The sequence below is a fragment of the Haliotis rufescens genome, unplaced genomic scaffold, assembly GCF_023055435.1.
Source record: "Haliotis rufescens isolate VD_foot unplaced genomic scaffold, xgHalRufe1.0.p SCAF_4, whole genome shotgun sequence".
Classification (NCBI taxonomy): Eukaryota; Metazoa; Mollusca; class Gastropoda; order Lepetellida; family Haliotidae; genus Haliotis; species Haliotis rufescens.
Genome location: NW_025964112.1, coordinates 36,144,655 through 36,161,664, shown reverse-complemented (window position 1 = coordinate 36,161,664; position 17,010 = coordinate 36,144,655). Strand labels below are relative to the sequence as shown.

The 17,010-nt window shown below is 45.6% G+C and overlaps 3 protein-coding genes across 3 annotated transcripts; 1 reads left to right on the top strand and 2 right to left on the bottom strand.

The window, feature by feature from the left end:
- Positions 1-3,707: 3,707 nt before the first annotated feature.
- Positions 3,708-10,893, top strand: LOC124134756. The gene is made up of 3 exons (XM_048381557.1): positions 3,708-4,100; positions 8,415-8,613; positions 10,673-10,893. Exons 1-3 carry the CDS (start codon positions 3,708-3,710, stop codon positions 10,891-10,893), a joined length of 813 nt encoding a protein of 270 aa, XP_048237514.1.
- A 2,046-nt stretch (positions 10,894-12,939) lies between these two features.
- On the bottom strand, positions 12,940-14,253 carry LOC125372259 (angiomotin-like). The gene has a single exon (XM_048381556.1). It carries the CDS (start codon positions 14,251-14,253, stop codon positions 12,940-12,942), a length of 1,314 nt encoding a protein of 437 aa, XP_048237513.1.
- A 358-nt stretch (positions 14,254-14,611) lies between these two features.
- On the bottom strand, positions 14,612-16,516 carry LOC125372258. The gene has a single exon (XM_048381555.1). The coding sequence runs from the start codon at positions 16,514-16,516 to the stop codon at positions 14,612-14,614; it is 1,905 nt and encodes a 634-aa protein (XP_048237512.1).
- Between the last annotated feature and the right edge of the window lie 494 nt (positions 16,517-17,010).

The window sequence follows — 17,010 nt, the reverse complement described above, 5'->3', positions numbered from 1 at the left end:
ACTCCACACTGTGAATAGGTGGCCACAACCATGCTTGGAGTTGAACTCGCAATCGAATGGCCGTTATGTTTACAAACAAGTGACGACTGTCGTGACGCCGAATACACTTATCGCTGCTAAATTACTTTCTTCGTTTGTCAATTTAAATTTCTGTTTCATTAAAACTATCGTGTTATTGATATAGTAAGAATGTAAGGGAGAAGTTGGTTGATTTTCCGTTAGTCTGCAATCTCGAACCAATCTGATTATCAAAACAACAAAGTAAATTCATCTGGAAAACATGGTCAGTCGTAAAGCTTTTCAAATTGAAATATGATGGCATTCCCAAAGACATAAACAAAAGTATAAACATTACTACATATGGGGTTGGAGGGCAAATTTCAAGATTCTTGTAATGGCCGCGCCCACACTGGTGGCAGCGATGTTACCGAGAGTGTAACGAAGGTGTCACGCGTTGGGAAGGAGCTTGACGGGGCTTATACAAAGGGAAACCACTCCCATCTAGAGTATAAACTAAGATTAGCTGCCCTTGATTTATCGAAAAGGTCACGGACGTTACAAATTGCTTGCGGGACGACTTAGGTTTTTATCCTTCCCTTGTTTAGCGAAAAGGTATGTTGTTTCAAATTTCCTTCAGTATTGAGTCGGATGGGAATATACCTTTTAGCTATCGACTCGATAGTTACGTGTTTAACTATGGTAATTAACGATATTTCTGACGTTAAATCTGTGGTGCGTTCTTCATGTTGTTAAAGTGTCGATTCGAATGATAACGTTTAGCAAAAAAAGAAGCAATGTTTGAACGTAAAGCAGATTATTTATGTGAAACAGACTAAGCCTTGCACGCCATTTTGTCTAGTTTATTCAGGGACTACAACGATCTTAGCTACTTAAGATTGGTCCGGACCAATTGTAAGTTTCGATTGTAGCTTACAATTATCTTAGCCTACAATCGCTTTGTGCAAGTGGATGACGATTGTAGCCGAAGCCTAAGATCGCGATCTCAAGGATTTACAATAATTGTAGCGCTAAGATCGCTTTGTGCAAGAGGACCCAGGACTGCAGCAACCGTACAAGGCCGACGGAATTGATCAGTGCTGACACCGTACGTCGACGTCTCCGCTCAGCAGGGCTACGTGTTCGACGTCCATTTGTTAGACCCATACTCACTGATCGACATCGAAATGAACGTCTGCGTTGGGCCAAAAGGCATTGTAATTGGAGATTGCAGCAGTGGCATGGTGTGTTGTTCTCTGATTAGTCCCGTTTTCATTTACGGAATGCTGACGGTCGACTGCGAGTGTGGCGTCGACGTGGAGAACGTTACCACAATGACTGCTTTCTACAGACAGATCGATGGGAGGGAGGGAGTGTCATGGTGTGGGGCGGCATCAGTCATAACCATCGAACAGAGCTCCATGTTTGTCGTGAAAGAGTTAATGCCCTTTACTACAGGAATAACATATTGGCAAATCACGTCATCCCATTCTTTCATCAGCACCAGGATATGCACACCTTCCAGCAAGGTAATGCAAGAGCGCACACAGCACGTGTTTCAACACAGTACCTAGCGAACAATAATGTGCCTCTGCTTCCATGGCCAGCGCTGTCACCCGATCTATCGCCAATGGAACATCTATGGGATTACCTGGGTCAACGCCTCTCATGTCGTCCGCAAGTACAGAACCTGAGAGAACTTGAAGATACACTACGTCAAGAGTGGAATGCCCCAGAACACTATTCGCAGACTTATTCGATCAATGAGAAGACGTTGCATGGCCTGTGTTGCTGTCAATGGCGGACACACCAGATATAGACTTTTCATTTTAACCCTACGTGTCTTCCTTACACTGATGACGTAATTGTAATTACTGTGTGGTATTCCTGTTTCCTTTGTCGTCTTTCTTAATAATCCGTCTATGTCTGTTCTAATCAGCCCGCCTCCGTGGTCTTGTGGTAGAGCGTTCGCCCGGAGAGCGGAAGGTCCGGGGTTCGATCCCCGGCCGCGTCATACCAAAAGACGTTAAAAGATTGTACTTGTTGTTACCCTGTCTGGCACTCGGCAATAAGGGGCTAAAACAAGGACTGGTCGGCTTGGAGTCCGTATACTGTGTCTGAGTGGGGTATTCATGTTAAACTGCGGCATGGTATCTCAGTGAGCTAGCACTATAAATCGGCATCAGTCCTGACTAGTACAAGCAGCCACACACACACACACACACACGTGCACACACCTGTTTTAATCAAAATCGGTCATTGCTGAAGTTGTTTTTGTAATATTTCAAGATTTATTGCTGGTGCCTTTTTAAATGCTGTTCAGTATATTTCCACAACAAACTTTATGAATTAACATTCTACTATTTAGTTTGCATCTGCAAGTCTTATTAGTTCGTTAGCAATTACCCCCAGTAAATAATAAAAAAAATCAAAATAAACGTCTCTCCACCCCGAACTTGAATGTGACAGACCTGGTCTTCCATCACAGTTACTCACACTTCAAAACTGTAAATTTGGCTGCCAATGTTTACATTTTCTGTGCATCAGTGATGATCAGCAGGCAGGTTATGAAGTATAGGAGAAATGGTTTGTTCAACTTATAAACCCACTCATCGCATAGACAACGTTTTTAATTAAATAACTGTAATAAAAAACTCTCAAATGTATAACCTGTATCGGAGATGAAATATTGCCTGCAGTCGTGAACTCGGTTAAATGAAACCGGTGACCTCAGCACGTGGCACGTGACCTTGGCATGAAATCTGCACGTGCGTCTCGAGGGCTGTTTGTAGTTTTTGTTCTATCAAGGTTTTATAATGATTGTAAGCCCTCCTGCGATGTGTTACCACAATTTCAAAAACTCCATATCGAGTTACACAAACAGCCAGTAGGTTTATAAGCAAGATGACAACACCGAGCTATGATATGGTACAACTTTAACCTGAGGATTCACTGGGAATGAGCCTGCTGGTACGGTGTGATTACCAATGGAAATTGGGTATGACTGAACAGCCGCAGACAAGACGCTTTTAAGGCTGCAGACAAGGCTATTTTGACACGGATTCACGCAAGCGTGTGAAAGAACATTATAGCGACTATTATGGCCCAGAAACAGTGGTTTGTGAATGATTTTCTTAATTGTGCGTGTTCTGAAATGAATCTAATCAAGTTTGATAAGTTGCGATATCAAGTGTGCTTTGACTTCAGTGATGTCATGAATAAAGTTTCTTCAAACATGTTATATGATGTTTTTGTCGGTTGTTTCAATGAGGAAATAGCCTGTTCCGATTCTGGTCGCAATAGAATGTCCCAGTTTCATAAACATTTCATTTTTATGGAAAAAAATGCCTTCGTTAAATCTTTTAAGGTCATCAACGTAGCAGTCAGGGTTGCGGCCTAGAACGCCAAAAACTTCCGACACAAAACTACCGTATTTCCTCAATTAGACGCTAGGCCGTATATTAATCGCCAGAGCCCTTGACACGCCGTGTGTGACACGTTTTTTGTGTGAAAAGGCTTAATATATTATTATTATTATCATTATTATTATTTACTAATCGCCGTGAATGTGTTCATTTTAGGATTATGTGGATAGCCATGACGTTGGTTTGTGCTGGCTGCTTGGTGGGCTTCGCTGTGAATGTCTTCGCTACGTATTTCGACCATCCGTGCCGTTTCGGACACTGACGCACATGGAAAAACCGACGAACATGAAACTCCCGGCGATTAGCGTCTGCAGCAGGAACTACGTCAAACAGGCCAACCTCACGGATGCTGAGAAGGACGTCTTGATGTCTCCATATGTGTACAATTTGTTCAACAACGCAACTGGCATGGAATATTCAAAGGCTGACGCGAACGCTGCACGCAATGCTCCGTATGGTTGGGGGATAAAGAAGGAAGATTTTATCTTGAAAGCGACCATCCGCAAACGTGAAGTCGATGTTGCTGCTGAGTTTTGGAGTCGATGTTTTGTGTTTAACGGTGTAAAAGATGGCGACACTGGAGGGGAGTTAACTCTCGGACATGGCGAGCACTTACATATGTTCATGAATGTTGACCAGGGTCGGTATCTCGTACGCGACACAACAGCCGGAGTTAATGTTCGTCCATTGCTTAGATTATTCACTTTGGGTTTGTTTGTTTGTTTGTTGTTTTACGCCGCACTCAGCAATATCCCAGCTATATGACGGCGGTCTGTAAATAATCGAGTCTGGACCAGACAATCCAGTGATTGACATCATGAGCATCGATCCACGCAATTGGGATCGATGACATTCATCAACCAAGTCAGCAAGCCTGACCACCCGATCCCGCGAGACGTTTACAAACAATCACAATCAATTTTAATACATGTCATGACAATAAATGGTGTTTTGTTTGGCTAACTTGAAATATTTTGCATTTGGTAACAAATAAAGACTCTCTACTACACAAAACCAACATCTCCCACACGATCGTCTGCTAGAATATTATGGCAGATCGAAAGATGGCTACCACTATACGTGTTAACGATTGTGTCAAAATTGACGGAGAAGTCAGAGGACGGGTGCTTTCTATGATTCCACTTAGAACATTCAATGCCTACAATATCAAAACTCTAAATGGTGAAATGAGGCAAGTTGGACGGCACAGACTTACTGTTGTTCCTGAGACTGTATCGTCGGCCCCTATATCCGTTTTGAACCCATTGTACACTGTTCCAGAATGTGTGTATGAGGAACTATTTAAGGATGCCTTTTTTTGATGATATATCAGGTGACAATGTGTATCAGTATGATTGTTCAAACATCGACAATTTCATACATCAAAATCGAAATCAAAACACCTGGAGAAAAACCCAATATGACTTAAGTATTTTTGAGAAATTCATGAACGCCAACGCTGAGGCTAGACCGGTTGAAACCATACCCCCAAATGAACTATGCGATGTATTGTGTAGCTTTTTCATCTTGACAAAGAAATCTAACGGCCACGACTCTGAACCAAGCTCTTTGACATCAAAGCTAGCTGTCAAGTATGGACAGATTTCTAAAATCAAGAGGTTACGAAAAGAGCTTGTTGCAGGATCGTGAGTTTTCTGTCAACCAAGCAAGGGCAAGGAAACGTACCTAATAGGGCCAAAGTCTGTCCAATGATGAAATCAACATGATGTTTGATGCAAACGAATTGGGTCCTAATACTCCAGAATCCAATCTCAACACACTATGGTGGAATAACACAAGACACTTTGGTCTCCGAATAGTAAAACCTCATCACTTGATGAGGTTGGGAGATGAAGCTCTAAAACTCGACTCTGGTGGTAGAGAGTTCATTGAGTAAAATGAACGTCAAAGAAAGACACGCACTGGCAATGACACGTAATGTCCGTGACGTGCCTTCCCGTGGATGGTCCACTTACGACCCACGATGTCCAGTTGCACTGTGCAAAGTGTATGCCAGTTTGCGCCCGGCAGATTTTTGTTCACCAGATACTCCGTTCTATTTGGCCACGAACTCGAAATTAGCACCTTTATTTAAACGTGGACCAGTTGGAAAAAAATATACTTGGCTCAATTGTGAAAAGGCTATCCAATTCAGCGTAATCACTGGAAAACGTGTCACAAATCACTCGGCCAGAAAAACCATGATTCAATCACTCCGTGAGATTCGTGAACCCAGCACAGAAATCATGAAAATTTCCGGTCACAAAAACATCCAAAGCGTGAACAACTACAGCAGTATGTCCAGCGTTCAACAACGTGACATTAGTAACATGATGTCTTCCAACACTCGCGGTGACCTTGCCCTTCCCGAAAGCACATCTGGTTCCGTCAATGTTGTGACCTCCCCACAATCCAAGCAAACTCGTTGCGACTTTGTCAATTCCATTTTCTCTGCTTTTATAAATGGAGGAACGATAAACATTTACTTCCTTGGTGATCGCAATGTTTTCTATGCTCCGAAACGCCAAAGGCTGGAAACGAGCTCCACTGACAACAGTAATGTTGAGCAGACAAACCGTTGAATGTACAAGCGGCGTGAGTGACCGTCTTTGCGGCAAGGCCGAGATTCAAACGGGAGGTGACGTTTGACTTTTAATTGTTCTTGTTCAGTGTGTACACATCATACACATTCCAGTTAGTTTACTCTCTCCAAATTAAAACTGTTATTTCCTGACATGAGGGGTATTGTCAATTATTCATACACAAACAACAGGAACTATTTACCAATGCGTAAATAAGTTGGCATGTCTATATTTGGGCATTTTTCTATTCGTGCGCAACCGGACTTCGAGCCAGCTTCCGTTTGACGTATAAAGTAACGAAAACACTATTTTCGTACATCAAAGTGTGGGTAATGAATAAAATAACATTCGTTCTCGTAACATACTATTTTTTGTGAAACTCGCTTTTGCTCCGTCAGATACCATAGAAAATTCACTCATTTCGTAAAAATAGTATCTTACGAGAACGAGTGTAGTATTCTCTATATATCTCACACAGGCGATATCACGTGTGGTGATACATACAAAGTGCATAGAGGCAGGGTTTAGACCTTTTTCGGGGACACCAGCAATAGCCTTCACACATTGTACCCATGTGGTGAATCGAACCCAGGTCTTCGCTGATAAGTGGACACTTAAACCACAAAGTTACCCCACCTCCCTCCCCCTAGAGGTACGAGGGTTGATTGATAAGTTCTAAGAAATATTTGACATAAAAACATCAAAACTAATCATAATTCAACACAACTCCCCTTTCACCTTGATACACGTTTGCTAACAATGAAGGAGCTCAAAGCCACACTCGTGCATTGTAGACAGTGACTGATCATTGCCCTGGCTCATTGTCCTGGTGGAAAAGCACCCCTTTTTTAGATTCCAACGTCTAGTAGTATTAACTGTATTCTGCAATTGCCTCAAATTTGCAGCATAATATGCTCGGAATAATATCTGGCCTTTTGGAAGATAGTTCACCATGATTTCACGATTGGGATCCCAGAATACTGAGGCCATAATCTTTCCAGCTAGTGGGACTGCCTTTGCCTTCTTTTGTGGTGGTGATGTCAAATGTGTCTACAGTTTTGAATGTTGTTTTGCCTGGAAGTGGTGAACCCAGCTTTCTTCCATAGTCTCAAATCATGGATAGATCCTTTCAGGATCAGATTTAAACAAACCTAGATTATCACGAGACATATTGTGCCTGATGTGTTTTTGATCAGATGTCAGAAGCTTTTGAACCCAACTAGCTGATACTTTCTTCGTTAGCAATGTTTCTATAATAATGTAAGGTACTCTCTCTTGGAAAAATGTTCACTGAACTAACAAAATGACACTTTGTCATTCGCCGGTCGGTCATCACCATATCGAGGATTCTCTTGATGATTTCTGGTGTTGCTGACGTGACAGGCCTTCCAGGACGGGGAGGGGCGTCTTCAAGGCTCTCTCTACCATGCTTATGCTGTGCTGCCCACCTCTTAATGATGACGACCAGTGAAGATCCGGGTTTGAGTTAGTCTCCATCAACCCATGCTTGTCGTAAGAGGCGACTAAAGAGATTGGGTGGTCAGGCTCGCTGACCTGGTTGATGCATGTCATCGTATCCCCAATTGCATAGATGTCAATCACTGGATTGTCTGGTCCAGACTCAATTATTTACAGACCGCCGTCATACAGCTGGGATTTTGCTGAGTGCGGTGTTAAACGAGAAACAAAAAAAACTTAACGGTGGCATATCGGAAGGGGCATGCTTTCCTAGTGTTTTAATGATATGTTCATGGATGACATTTTGTGTTAGGCCTTTTCCTACAAGTACTTGAGCACTGCACGTTCCTCAGTTTTGTATATTTTCCAAAGGTCACAGAACCCTGCTTATTTTACTGACTGACTGACTCAAATTTGTGGTTACAGCTCTATGACATCGTGTCCACAACAAAATATTTACTATAACACAATTCCTTTTGTGTGAGGCTCAGAATGGTTCTATCGACCTCATATTCCTCTATGGAGTGATAGATTTGGCTAACACCATTCGCCGCTCGAAACAGGTAAATTCAAACTTCATGGCACTTTGACCGATCAATGAAATGACTGACAAGAAATCATACTGGCGACTACGTTTCGAAACATAATTTGACGTTTTCTCAGTACAAAATTTTAAAAACTGATAAAAAGAACATTCTTGAATGGCTTACAGATGGCCTAGATTGTATGGATATAATCATAAAACCTGTAACTGTCGTTCGGAATAGCCTCTGTTAAATATTTCGAGGCTGCATGATCAGAAAACACATTCCGTCTGTCACTTTCATGACGTTCTGACGTAACCTGTAATGGGATGTCCTCAGATCTTTGTTCAGCGATAGCGAGAACAAAGATCTGATTTTAATGAGACTGACGTCATGGTAGCTCGTTGGTTCTCTATTTCTCATTCCAGTACAAGTTTCTACCCAGGCCGTACAAGTCGTTTGGTGATGAGAGCTGCGTGGACACCCAAGAAACCTTGGCTATCAAGGAGCTGCGGTGGCACAGCAAGTACACGTGGTGGTCTTGTGTGGAGGAGTGTATCGTCCAGGAAACTGTTCATGTCTGCAAGTGTCGATCAGACTCGAGTATCCCGGATGAGTTTGTCAATGGTGAGATGCCATGCATTCTTCCGATGACGCTGTGATATGACGTGATCACTTTGTGAACCTATAAAACTATCCAGATCACCTCTACTTCATCACTTTATAGAACTGATGTCCAAACTAGCATCGAGTGAGTGAGCTTGTCAGCGGTTTACAGTATTACAGCTAAAACACGCAGGTCTCTATTATGAGTCGGCAGCCATTGATGGGTTATTTTAGTTCACTAACATGTGCTTTAGATGGGAGTAGTCTCCCTTGTAGTGTAGGTCGCTATCATCCAAACGCTAATTAGCATTAATGCTCGCTACCGCTACACAACTGATCTGCGGACATCCCACAGGTCACGTCTGAACAACATTTCGCAAACTTTGACTGACCAGTGAAATGACTAACAAGAAGTCGACATTAGCCAATCAAAAAACAGCTTTCTCGAGCTTTATGACACTAGTTTCAAACTTGCGACATCCATTCCAGACTACGCTTTGAAATATATCCATACAAAATTTGAAAACTTGAACCAAAGAAAATTCGGAATGTCTAATAGATGGCCGAGATTGTATGGCAATACTTCCCACAGTCTTTGGAAAGTCTCTTCCGTTTGAAATGTTTATTCCATTGAAGCAAGAGACAGAAGATGATATTGTCGGTATCAGTCGTACAGGCTGTACCTGTCGTTCGGAATACCCGTGTTCACTTTTCGAGGTTGTATTATCAGAAAACACATTCCGACTGTCACCTTCCCAATCTGGTAAGCGACGCTCTGATTGTTGCGATGAAAGGTCGTTCTGACATGACCCGTAATGGGAATGTCCTCAGATCTTTGTTTAGCGAGAACTATCATTTGATTTTAATAAGATTGGGATCAAATCACGTACGAATCCTGGAATACTATCTTAAACACTTTTGTTTTGTCCTTCGTCACGCCAATAAATCACCATCATTTTCTTCAGATCAGGTCAGCCACAGAATCTGCACAAAAGCGGAAACTGAAGAATGCTTCAGGAAGGAACTCGGTATGACAGTAATAAAACAGCCTTGTCTAGTTACATTTAATCAAACTGACATTAGGCGGTGACAGCATCTTTCTCGAAAAAGGATAACTAATACATCTGATACGTTTTTCTTGGGAGTGTGTGTGGGGTATGTGTGTTGGAGGGGGGGGGGGGGGGGGGGGGGGGGGGGGTCAGAGGATATGGAGGGGGGTATGCTGGAGCGAAGAATGAAATAGACCCTCTGTCGTATCATTCTTATTTGAGTTCACCATCAAGCCCTTCCATTGGTCCATTCTTGATCCTCCATCGTTACAATCGGCATCTCAGTCCAACGCCAGGCATCCATCTTGGAACTAGTTTCGTCGCATGTGAAAAGCACCTTACACAGCACAGCCAGACCCTAATATACAACTGTTCAAACTGATATCCTGCGCTTTTGTGTTCAAATCAAAGTGTACACGAAATTTCAGTAAAAATACACAACAAACTGTTTCAAGACCGATGTGTATGTAGGCGACGGAATTAACCGAGTGAACCTGAGTGCCTTCGACCAACTCGTCCCGCCGGCGCGGAATAAACTATCTTATACAAACCACAGGAGTACGTAGCTGTTCAAACAAACAAAAAATATCGACCCTTGCCTAAAGCTATAGTCTGTCTCACAGTCCCTGAACCGTAGTATTCTCCATTTCATTCAGCTCTTACTGTAATGCAAAAATAATAAAAAATAATTGAAGCAAGTCTAGATTTTCCACTCGTTTTCCCATCTCAATGTGGCTCCTTTTCAATTTAAATATAGCTGCTTGTTTCTATTGAGACTAAGCGTTAGTGTGCCATCAGCTGCGTATTCCATTGTTTTACCTGAACATCCCGTAATATGTTTCAATCCCTGATTCTGACTGCCCCATCATGACAGGACATCCATAAATGCAACGACATGTTAAAGTACATATCCATAGTCTGGGATTATCGACTTTATACAGTGGTCAATGTTCAGTGTAGGTCAACCCACAACTACGATGCGACTTTGAGCAGGTTATCTATTGCTGTGTTTTCTTACATTATGTTCCAAGAGAAGACGTGGAAGCTGGCCAACCTTCTCAACGGGTCAGCGTGTCAGTGTCCGCAGCCCTGTCAGTTTGTCCAGTATGACCTGAGGACCTCACTCGCCGCCTTCCCCAACCTCATGTTAGCGGAGTCATTGGTCAGAAAGGGCAATGCTGAATCCTGCGAAAAAATGAGGTTAATAAACCATAGCGTGACTGACAGAGAGAGCGAGTATGGTATAAGATAAGTTACAGTAAACTACGGTTATAACGAACACGCTTATGTTGCGTTGTGGGACCTGTCTTCTACATCTTGTAATTATTCTGGCTACCACAGACAACTAGACGCCGTTCTTTTGCCGCCATATTTTCTTAGTAGTTGTGTACAGCGCTTTGGTACCGCTCCTGGCTTCTGATTGGTCGAGAGGATCTGTGACGTCACTTCCGGTTTCGGTTTGGTCACGTGACTGCGCATGCGCACAGGCCATGATGGGTCCTGCGTGCGCCTCCAACATGGCGTCGCATCCGTTTCCGGTGGCGCACGCATCCAAGATGGCGGCACATCCGTTTCCGGTGGCGTGCGCACCCCAGAGGGCGTCGCATCCGTTTCCGGGAAGGGGAAAAACCCAGAGAAGCGGTCGTAAAAGGTGAACAAGATCGACATTGAAAGAAGCGCGTCAAAACCCTTTTTTTTTGTGTGTGTTGTTCTAAAAATAGACGTGTCGGCGGCGGCGGCGGCGGCGGCGGCGGAGGGGAAGGGAGGAGGAGGAGGGAAGAGGAACGGGAGGGAGGAGGAGGAGAAGGAGGAGGGAGGAAGGCGGGAGGGGAGTCGGGTTCTTTGTTTTGTTTTGTTTTGTTTTGGTGGGTGTGTGGCGATGGCATGTGGAGATGATAGTTCACTGAGACGAGCTTATCAAAGTTATCAAACACAATCGACGACTCTGCCACTTTGTTGCTAGGTTGACGTCATATCGGCGAAGGATCTTGCAACAACATGTCACAAATCATGTCATCGGGTATGGTGATGTGTTTGTCAACTTTGAGGTGTAAGGTTTCGTTCCACAAGGCGATCGTGTATTGTAGCCCACGATGACAGCCGTTCGTCTAAGTTAAAAGTCGGTGAGTGGCGAATTTAAAGGGGCTCAAGGTGTTGGCTGAATTCTAACGGTGAATCGACAGGCACAGACATGAACGTGTTGTAGGTATATGCCTACGTGAAGTACTTCGTGTCACCCCCATGCAAACGTGGTGCCACGCGTGACGACAAACAGACGTTGACGTTGATCCATAGGATGATTATTATCATTTATTTATTCATGATACCGAAGTGCTGGCACTCGTGTAGGTTGACAGGTGTACTGTCATTCGTGTTGCCAGGCACCCGTAGTGTTTCACGCGTGTTGCCAGGCAAAACGTGGTGTCCTCTCTCTCTCTCTGTGTGTGTGTGTGTGTGTGTGTGTGTGTGTGTGTGTGTGTGTGTGTGTGTGTGTGTGTGTGTTCAAACAGACGTTGACGTTGATCCATAGGATGATTATTATCATGAATGATACCGAGGTGCTGGCACTCGTGTAGGTTGACAGACGTACTGTCACGCGTGTCTCCATGCACACGTCATGTACTACGTGTTTCCATGCAAAACGTAATGTACTTCATGTTGCCATGCAATCGTGATGTCATGCGTGTGTGTCTCCAAACACACGTTGATCCACAGGATTATTGATCCTATTTTGTATTTTATAAGGAGAGAGAGAGATCGATAGACATACGTGGTGTTTGACTCGTGTCTCCAGGCACACGTGGTGTTTCACGCGTCTCTATTTCTATATATTTATTTTATTATTTGGACACGTACCATGGTGGCGTCACGCGTAGGCGTGTGCCTCCAAGAGGACGAGGGGGAGGGTGTGGGTTCTTTTGGATGGTTGTTGTTTGGGTTGGCAAAGCAAGCAGGGTGGGTGTCGATTAGTCAGAACACCATGTGGATTCCATCATGTCTTACCAGGCAGCTGATTTTTCAAACATGGCCCTTCTCTTTTATCTATTTATACTATATAATATATTACAACGAGCATGTGCACTGACATGACAGACGCACGGACATACAACGTAGACGACATCTCAACTCAACCTCTACCCTCGGTTCGGCATTCTACTGGAGTTGAGATCAATCAAGACACAAAGAGTCAGTTCAATTTATCCCTGTTTAATAATGAACAACAACTTAGATACAGACAAACAAGGTGAAATAATGCGAATAATGCGAAAAAAGTGGATGACAACCTTCGTCATCGTCATCACACAGGTAGTCTGCTCAATGTTGCAACGAGTGCTTCTGTGGCTGCTGCTTCTGTTGGTGAAGGTGTTGCTGCTGCGGCTGCTACTGCCGCTCTGTATAGTGCTGAGATGAGTTCTGGTGCTGCTGCTGTTGGTGAGGGTGTTGTTGCTGCTGCGGCTGCTTCTGCTGCTGCGTGGAACGCATCGAAGAGTTCTGTTGGTGAGGGTGTTGCTACTGGTGCTTCTATGGCTGTGGGGGTGGTGTCTGCTACTGCTGGTGCCACTGCTGCTACCATTGCTGCTGCCACTGGTTTTGGTGTGGATGCTGCAGCATCTGAGGTGTCCATCGGTGATGGTGAAGGTGGTGGTGATGATGACTGCGCTGAAGTTACTCCTGTTACTACGGCGACGAGTGCAGCTGTTTCTGCTTCTACTGCTGTGGGTGTGGCGGCTGTGGCTGTTGCTGCCGCCCAGGATAGTGCTGAGGCGAATTTTTTTGTTGCTGCTGCTTCTCGGGGTGTCCCCTTCGATGCCCTCACACCTGCCACGCATTGCGCCATCTGTAGTGCATTGATGAATACTTTTAGTGAGGGTGTTGTTGCTGCGTCTGCAGCTGCATCTTCTTCTTCCTGTGTGGTGGCTGCTTCTGCTGCTGCTACGGGTGTTGTTGATGGTGTTGTCTGCGATGAGTACTGCTGCAGCAAGGGTGCATGTGAGGTTACTATTTCAACGAGTGCTACTGCTGCTGCTTCTACGGCTGCAGGTGTTGCTGCGGCTGATGCTTGTATCGCTGTCCATAGTGCTGAGTCGAGTTGTTGTGCTGCTTTCACTGCTTCTGAGGGTGTTGTTGTTAGTATGGGTGCTGCTTCTGCCGCTGCTGACGCTGCAATGAGTGCTGAGGTGAGTACGTCTGTTTCTTTTAACGTCCCCTCTGCTACCACTGTGGTAAGTGCTGCGACGTATGGTGCTGCTGCTTTTTGGGCTGCTTTGAGTATGGATGCTGTGAGTGCTGTTGCTTCAGGTGTTGGGGTTGACTTTTCCACGTAGAGTGCCATGCTGGGGATGCAGATGCCATACTCCGGAGGCAGAAATGTGTCCACAACACTCTTTAACTTCTCATGCATGCAGTCATGGGAAACTTTGTACAAGGCACATGTTCTCATCATCTCCCAATGTAGAACTAGCTGCTCCCCCAGGATGTCCGCCATGGCACGACGGAAATGCTCGCTATTGAGAACGTCCTCGTCCTTGTCCCCCTTCTCCTTCTTCTTCTTCTGTTTGATGATGATGCGGTAGTGGCCATTGTTGTCATACGGTAGTAGTAGTCGGAACATGATGGTGATGTTGCTTGGACCGTTCAGTGAAAAGTGATGGCCAGGGAACGTTGGTCGTATTTAAAGACACTGACACTCTGCTTTCTGATTGGTGGAAAATCCGACCTTCTGATTGGATGGTTTCTGTCCCACACGCCACCCACCAGTGTGGTACGTCCTTAGTGTTTCTTTTCCAAAGGGTCAGGCTTGTAGCGTGAGAGAGAAAGCACAACCTCGGTTCGACCCATCAGAGCCCACCATGGTCCGAGCGCGGCCTCTGATGGGTCGACAACCCAGGCTTTGGATTGGTCCAATGTCGATCCGTTTTTTTCTGTAGGGGTCCATGTCGATTCGGTTTCGATCCGCTGTCATGAAAAAATTATAGAAAGTCTCTGTACCCAAAGGGGAGCGTATCTACAGGCAGCCCTGTGGTTTCGTTGTAGACGAGACGTCGCTTGTCGTACACGGTACGACAGTCTTTTCGGGAGGGTCGGGTCACAATTGCGTTTTCGTGCCGAGGTCCTTTTCGAATGATCTGATGAGGGTAATCCAAACTGATTTTCTCCCCCTCTTTCCCAGGCCGTTGTCCCAGTATCAGTCCTTTCATGGTGTCAAAGTTGAGATGGTGTTGGTTTCGGTAATTCAAAGTGAACCCTCGCACTTTGCAGGTCGTGCGCGTTCCATCGGGTCTGGGGTTCATTAACTCGTAGCCATAGTTTTTGGGACCTCCCGACACAAACGTCTTGATGATGTTTCCGTCCAGTTCATCCGTAAACTCACCCAACGAATGGCCCAGCTCTGGATTCGCGTCATGGGGTCGATGAATGTAAATGACGCTGTCCGTGTCAAAATACAAGACCCTGCGGCCCACCAGGGCAAGGGTCTCGTACAGCTTGAGACGTGCTTGGGCGGTGACCAAAGCGGCGATGGCGACGTTGAAATGAGAATGAGGGGTTTGGTATTCTTTCCGATGGGTATAGGTCACTTCCACCATGTGTTCGTTGACAACGGTCACATCCTCGATCGTATTGCGTTCATCCCTCCTTAAGGCAAAGTACTGTACAGGATCGTTCATATAGACGTTCTGACTGTAGTCTACCCGTTGTCCAAACTTGCCCCAGAGCGAATTCAGTTGCATCTTGGCAATCGTGCGATGTCCTGGATTTTTTTCGATGCGATCCTTGTCCAAGACAATGCCTTCTTTGTCGTAGATTTCCTGGATGTAAGCGTCGTGATCCGTACATCCCTCGGGGTATCCGCTGGCTTCGAGCTTCTCCTTGAAATGCCGATCAATGTAAGTGTCAAAGAGTCCCACTTGCTGGGTGTCGGGGTCATGCTGTGCAAAAGTGTCAAAATGCCAAACGTCGTAGATCTGAAGCACCCGGTAGTCATACTTCTTCACGGCTTCCTGGAGTTCTACGGTGGCGTACGTCCCCACCCATGACCTCTCTTCGTCCGTGTGCTGGCAGGGGGAATCTGACCGGGCATCGGCACACGTACGACACAAAGGACAGAGCAGTTTGCCACCCGATCTGTAAGGCAGTAGCGGATGGTAGAGTCGTTTCAGGGGTAGGACACGGCATTGGATCAGGCCTTTCAGTTCAAACAACGTGTCCACAGGGGGTTGATGGAAAAGGGTCGGGTGTCCCGTGGGAAACGCTCCGGTCTTACAAATGTAGGGGTAAAGGGAACAAATATCAATGTAATTGGTGCGTCCTCCATAGAAGGCGTCGCGAGGGTTGAGCGGCTCAGGGACGTGGATACAGCGGGGTCCCTGCAAGAAAGCACGCAGAGCGGAGTCCTCCCGTTGCATTTTCATAAACTCGTGCTCCCACAGGGTGACGATCCGTTTCACCTCAGGGTGTTGACTCAAGAGACTCAAGCGGTAGCTGGTGTCGGTGTAACGGGCTCCCAACGACGTGCCCAGGACGGGATGCGGTTCTCCACGTTGGGTCTTGTGACAGGTCTGGCACCCATGCCAGAAACAGCCCAGGAACTCGTAGTCGGTGCCTGTCGCTGGATCGTAGCCATCCACGCTGTACCGATGGTGGCCCTCTCCACACGTGAACTCTTGTTCACCTCCATTCCTGGCGTGCTGGAGGTGCAGATGGGGGTCCGTTTCCATCAGATAGTGGAGCCAGTGCATACAGGCCTGGGAATAGTTTCTCTTGGGTTGGTAGCCTTGAGGTGGAAGAATGGCGATGGTATTGGGTTTCAGGTCGTGTTTTCGAAAGGATTTCATGGTGAAGGCAGCAGCTGTCATCACTTCCACAAAGGGATCCATGCCAACCGAGTGGATGGCGTTCTGTCGGAAGTCGGCGCATCCCCGTCTCAAAATGTCCACATCGCTCTGGCAGTAAGCTAAAAGTTCTCCTTGTAAGTCGAACAAAACTCCTCGTGCACTTTTTGGGTATGCCACTGGAGAAAGACGGTGCATTCCGCGGGAGACATGCCATCGGGATCGTACGTGACGGCTGGTGGATAGGGACCTCTGTAGGTCTGGTTGACTCCCGTATTGAAAAAGTGCGGAAAGTACCCTTTCTTCATTTCTTTCAGCCCAAAGCTCTTGGGAAAGGCTTTCAGGGGGTAAGGGATGAAATTTAAGCTGTCTTCGAAACACAACCGTCCCAGGGTCATCTGCAAAATTTGTTGGCCATGTCGGATCTTGGTGGGCAGTGTCACCAGGAGGGGGGACAGACCCTTCAGGATTAAGTGTAAATCATACGATCGTGCATTGTGGGCCATCACATAAATGCGATCCTCCTTCGGGACTGTATG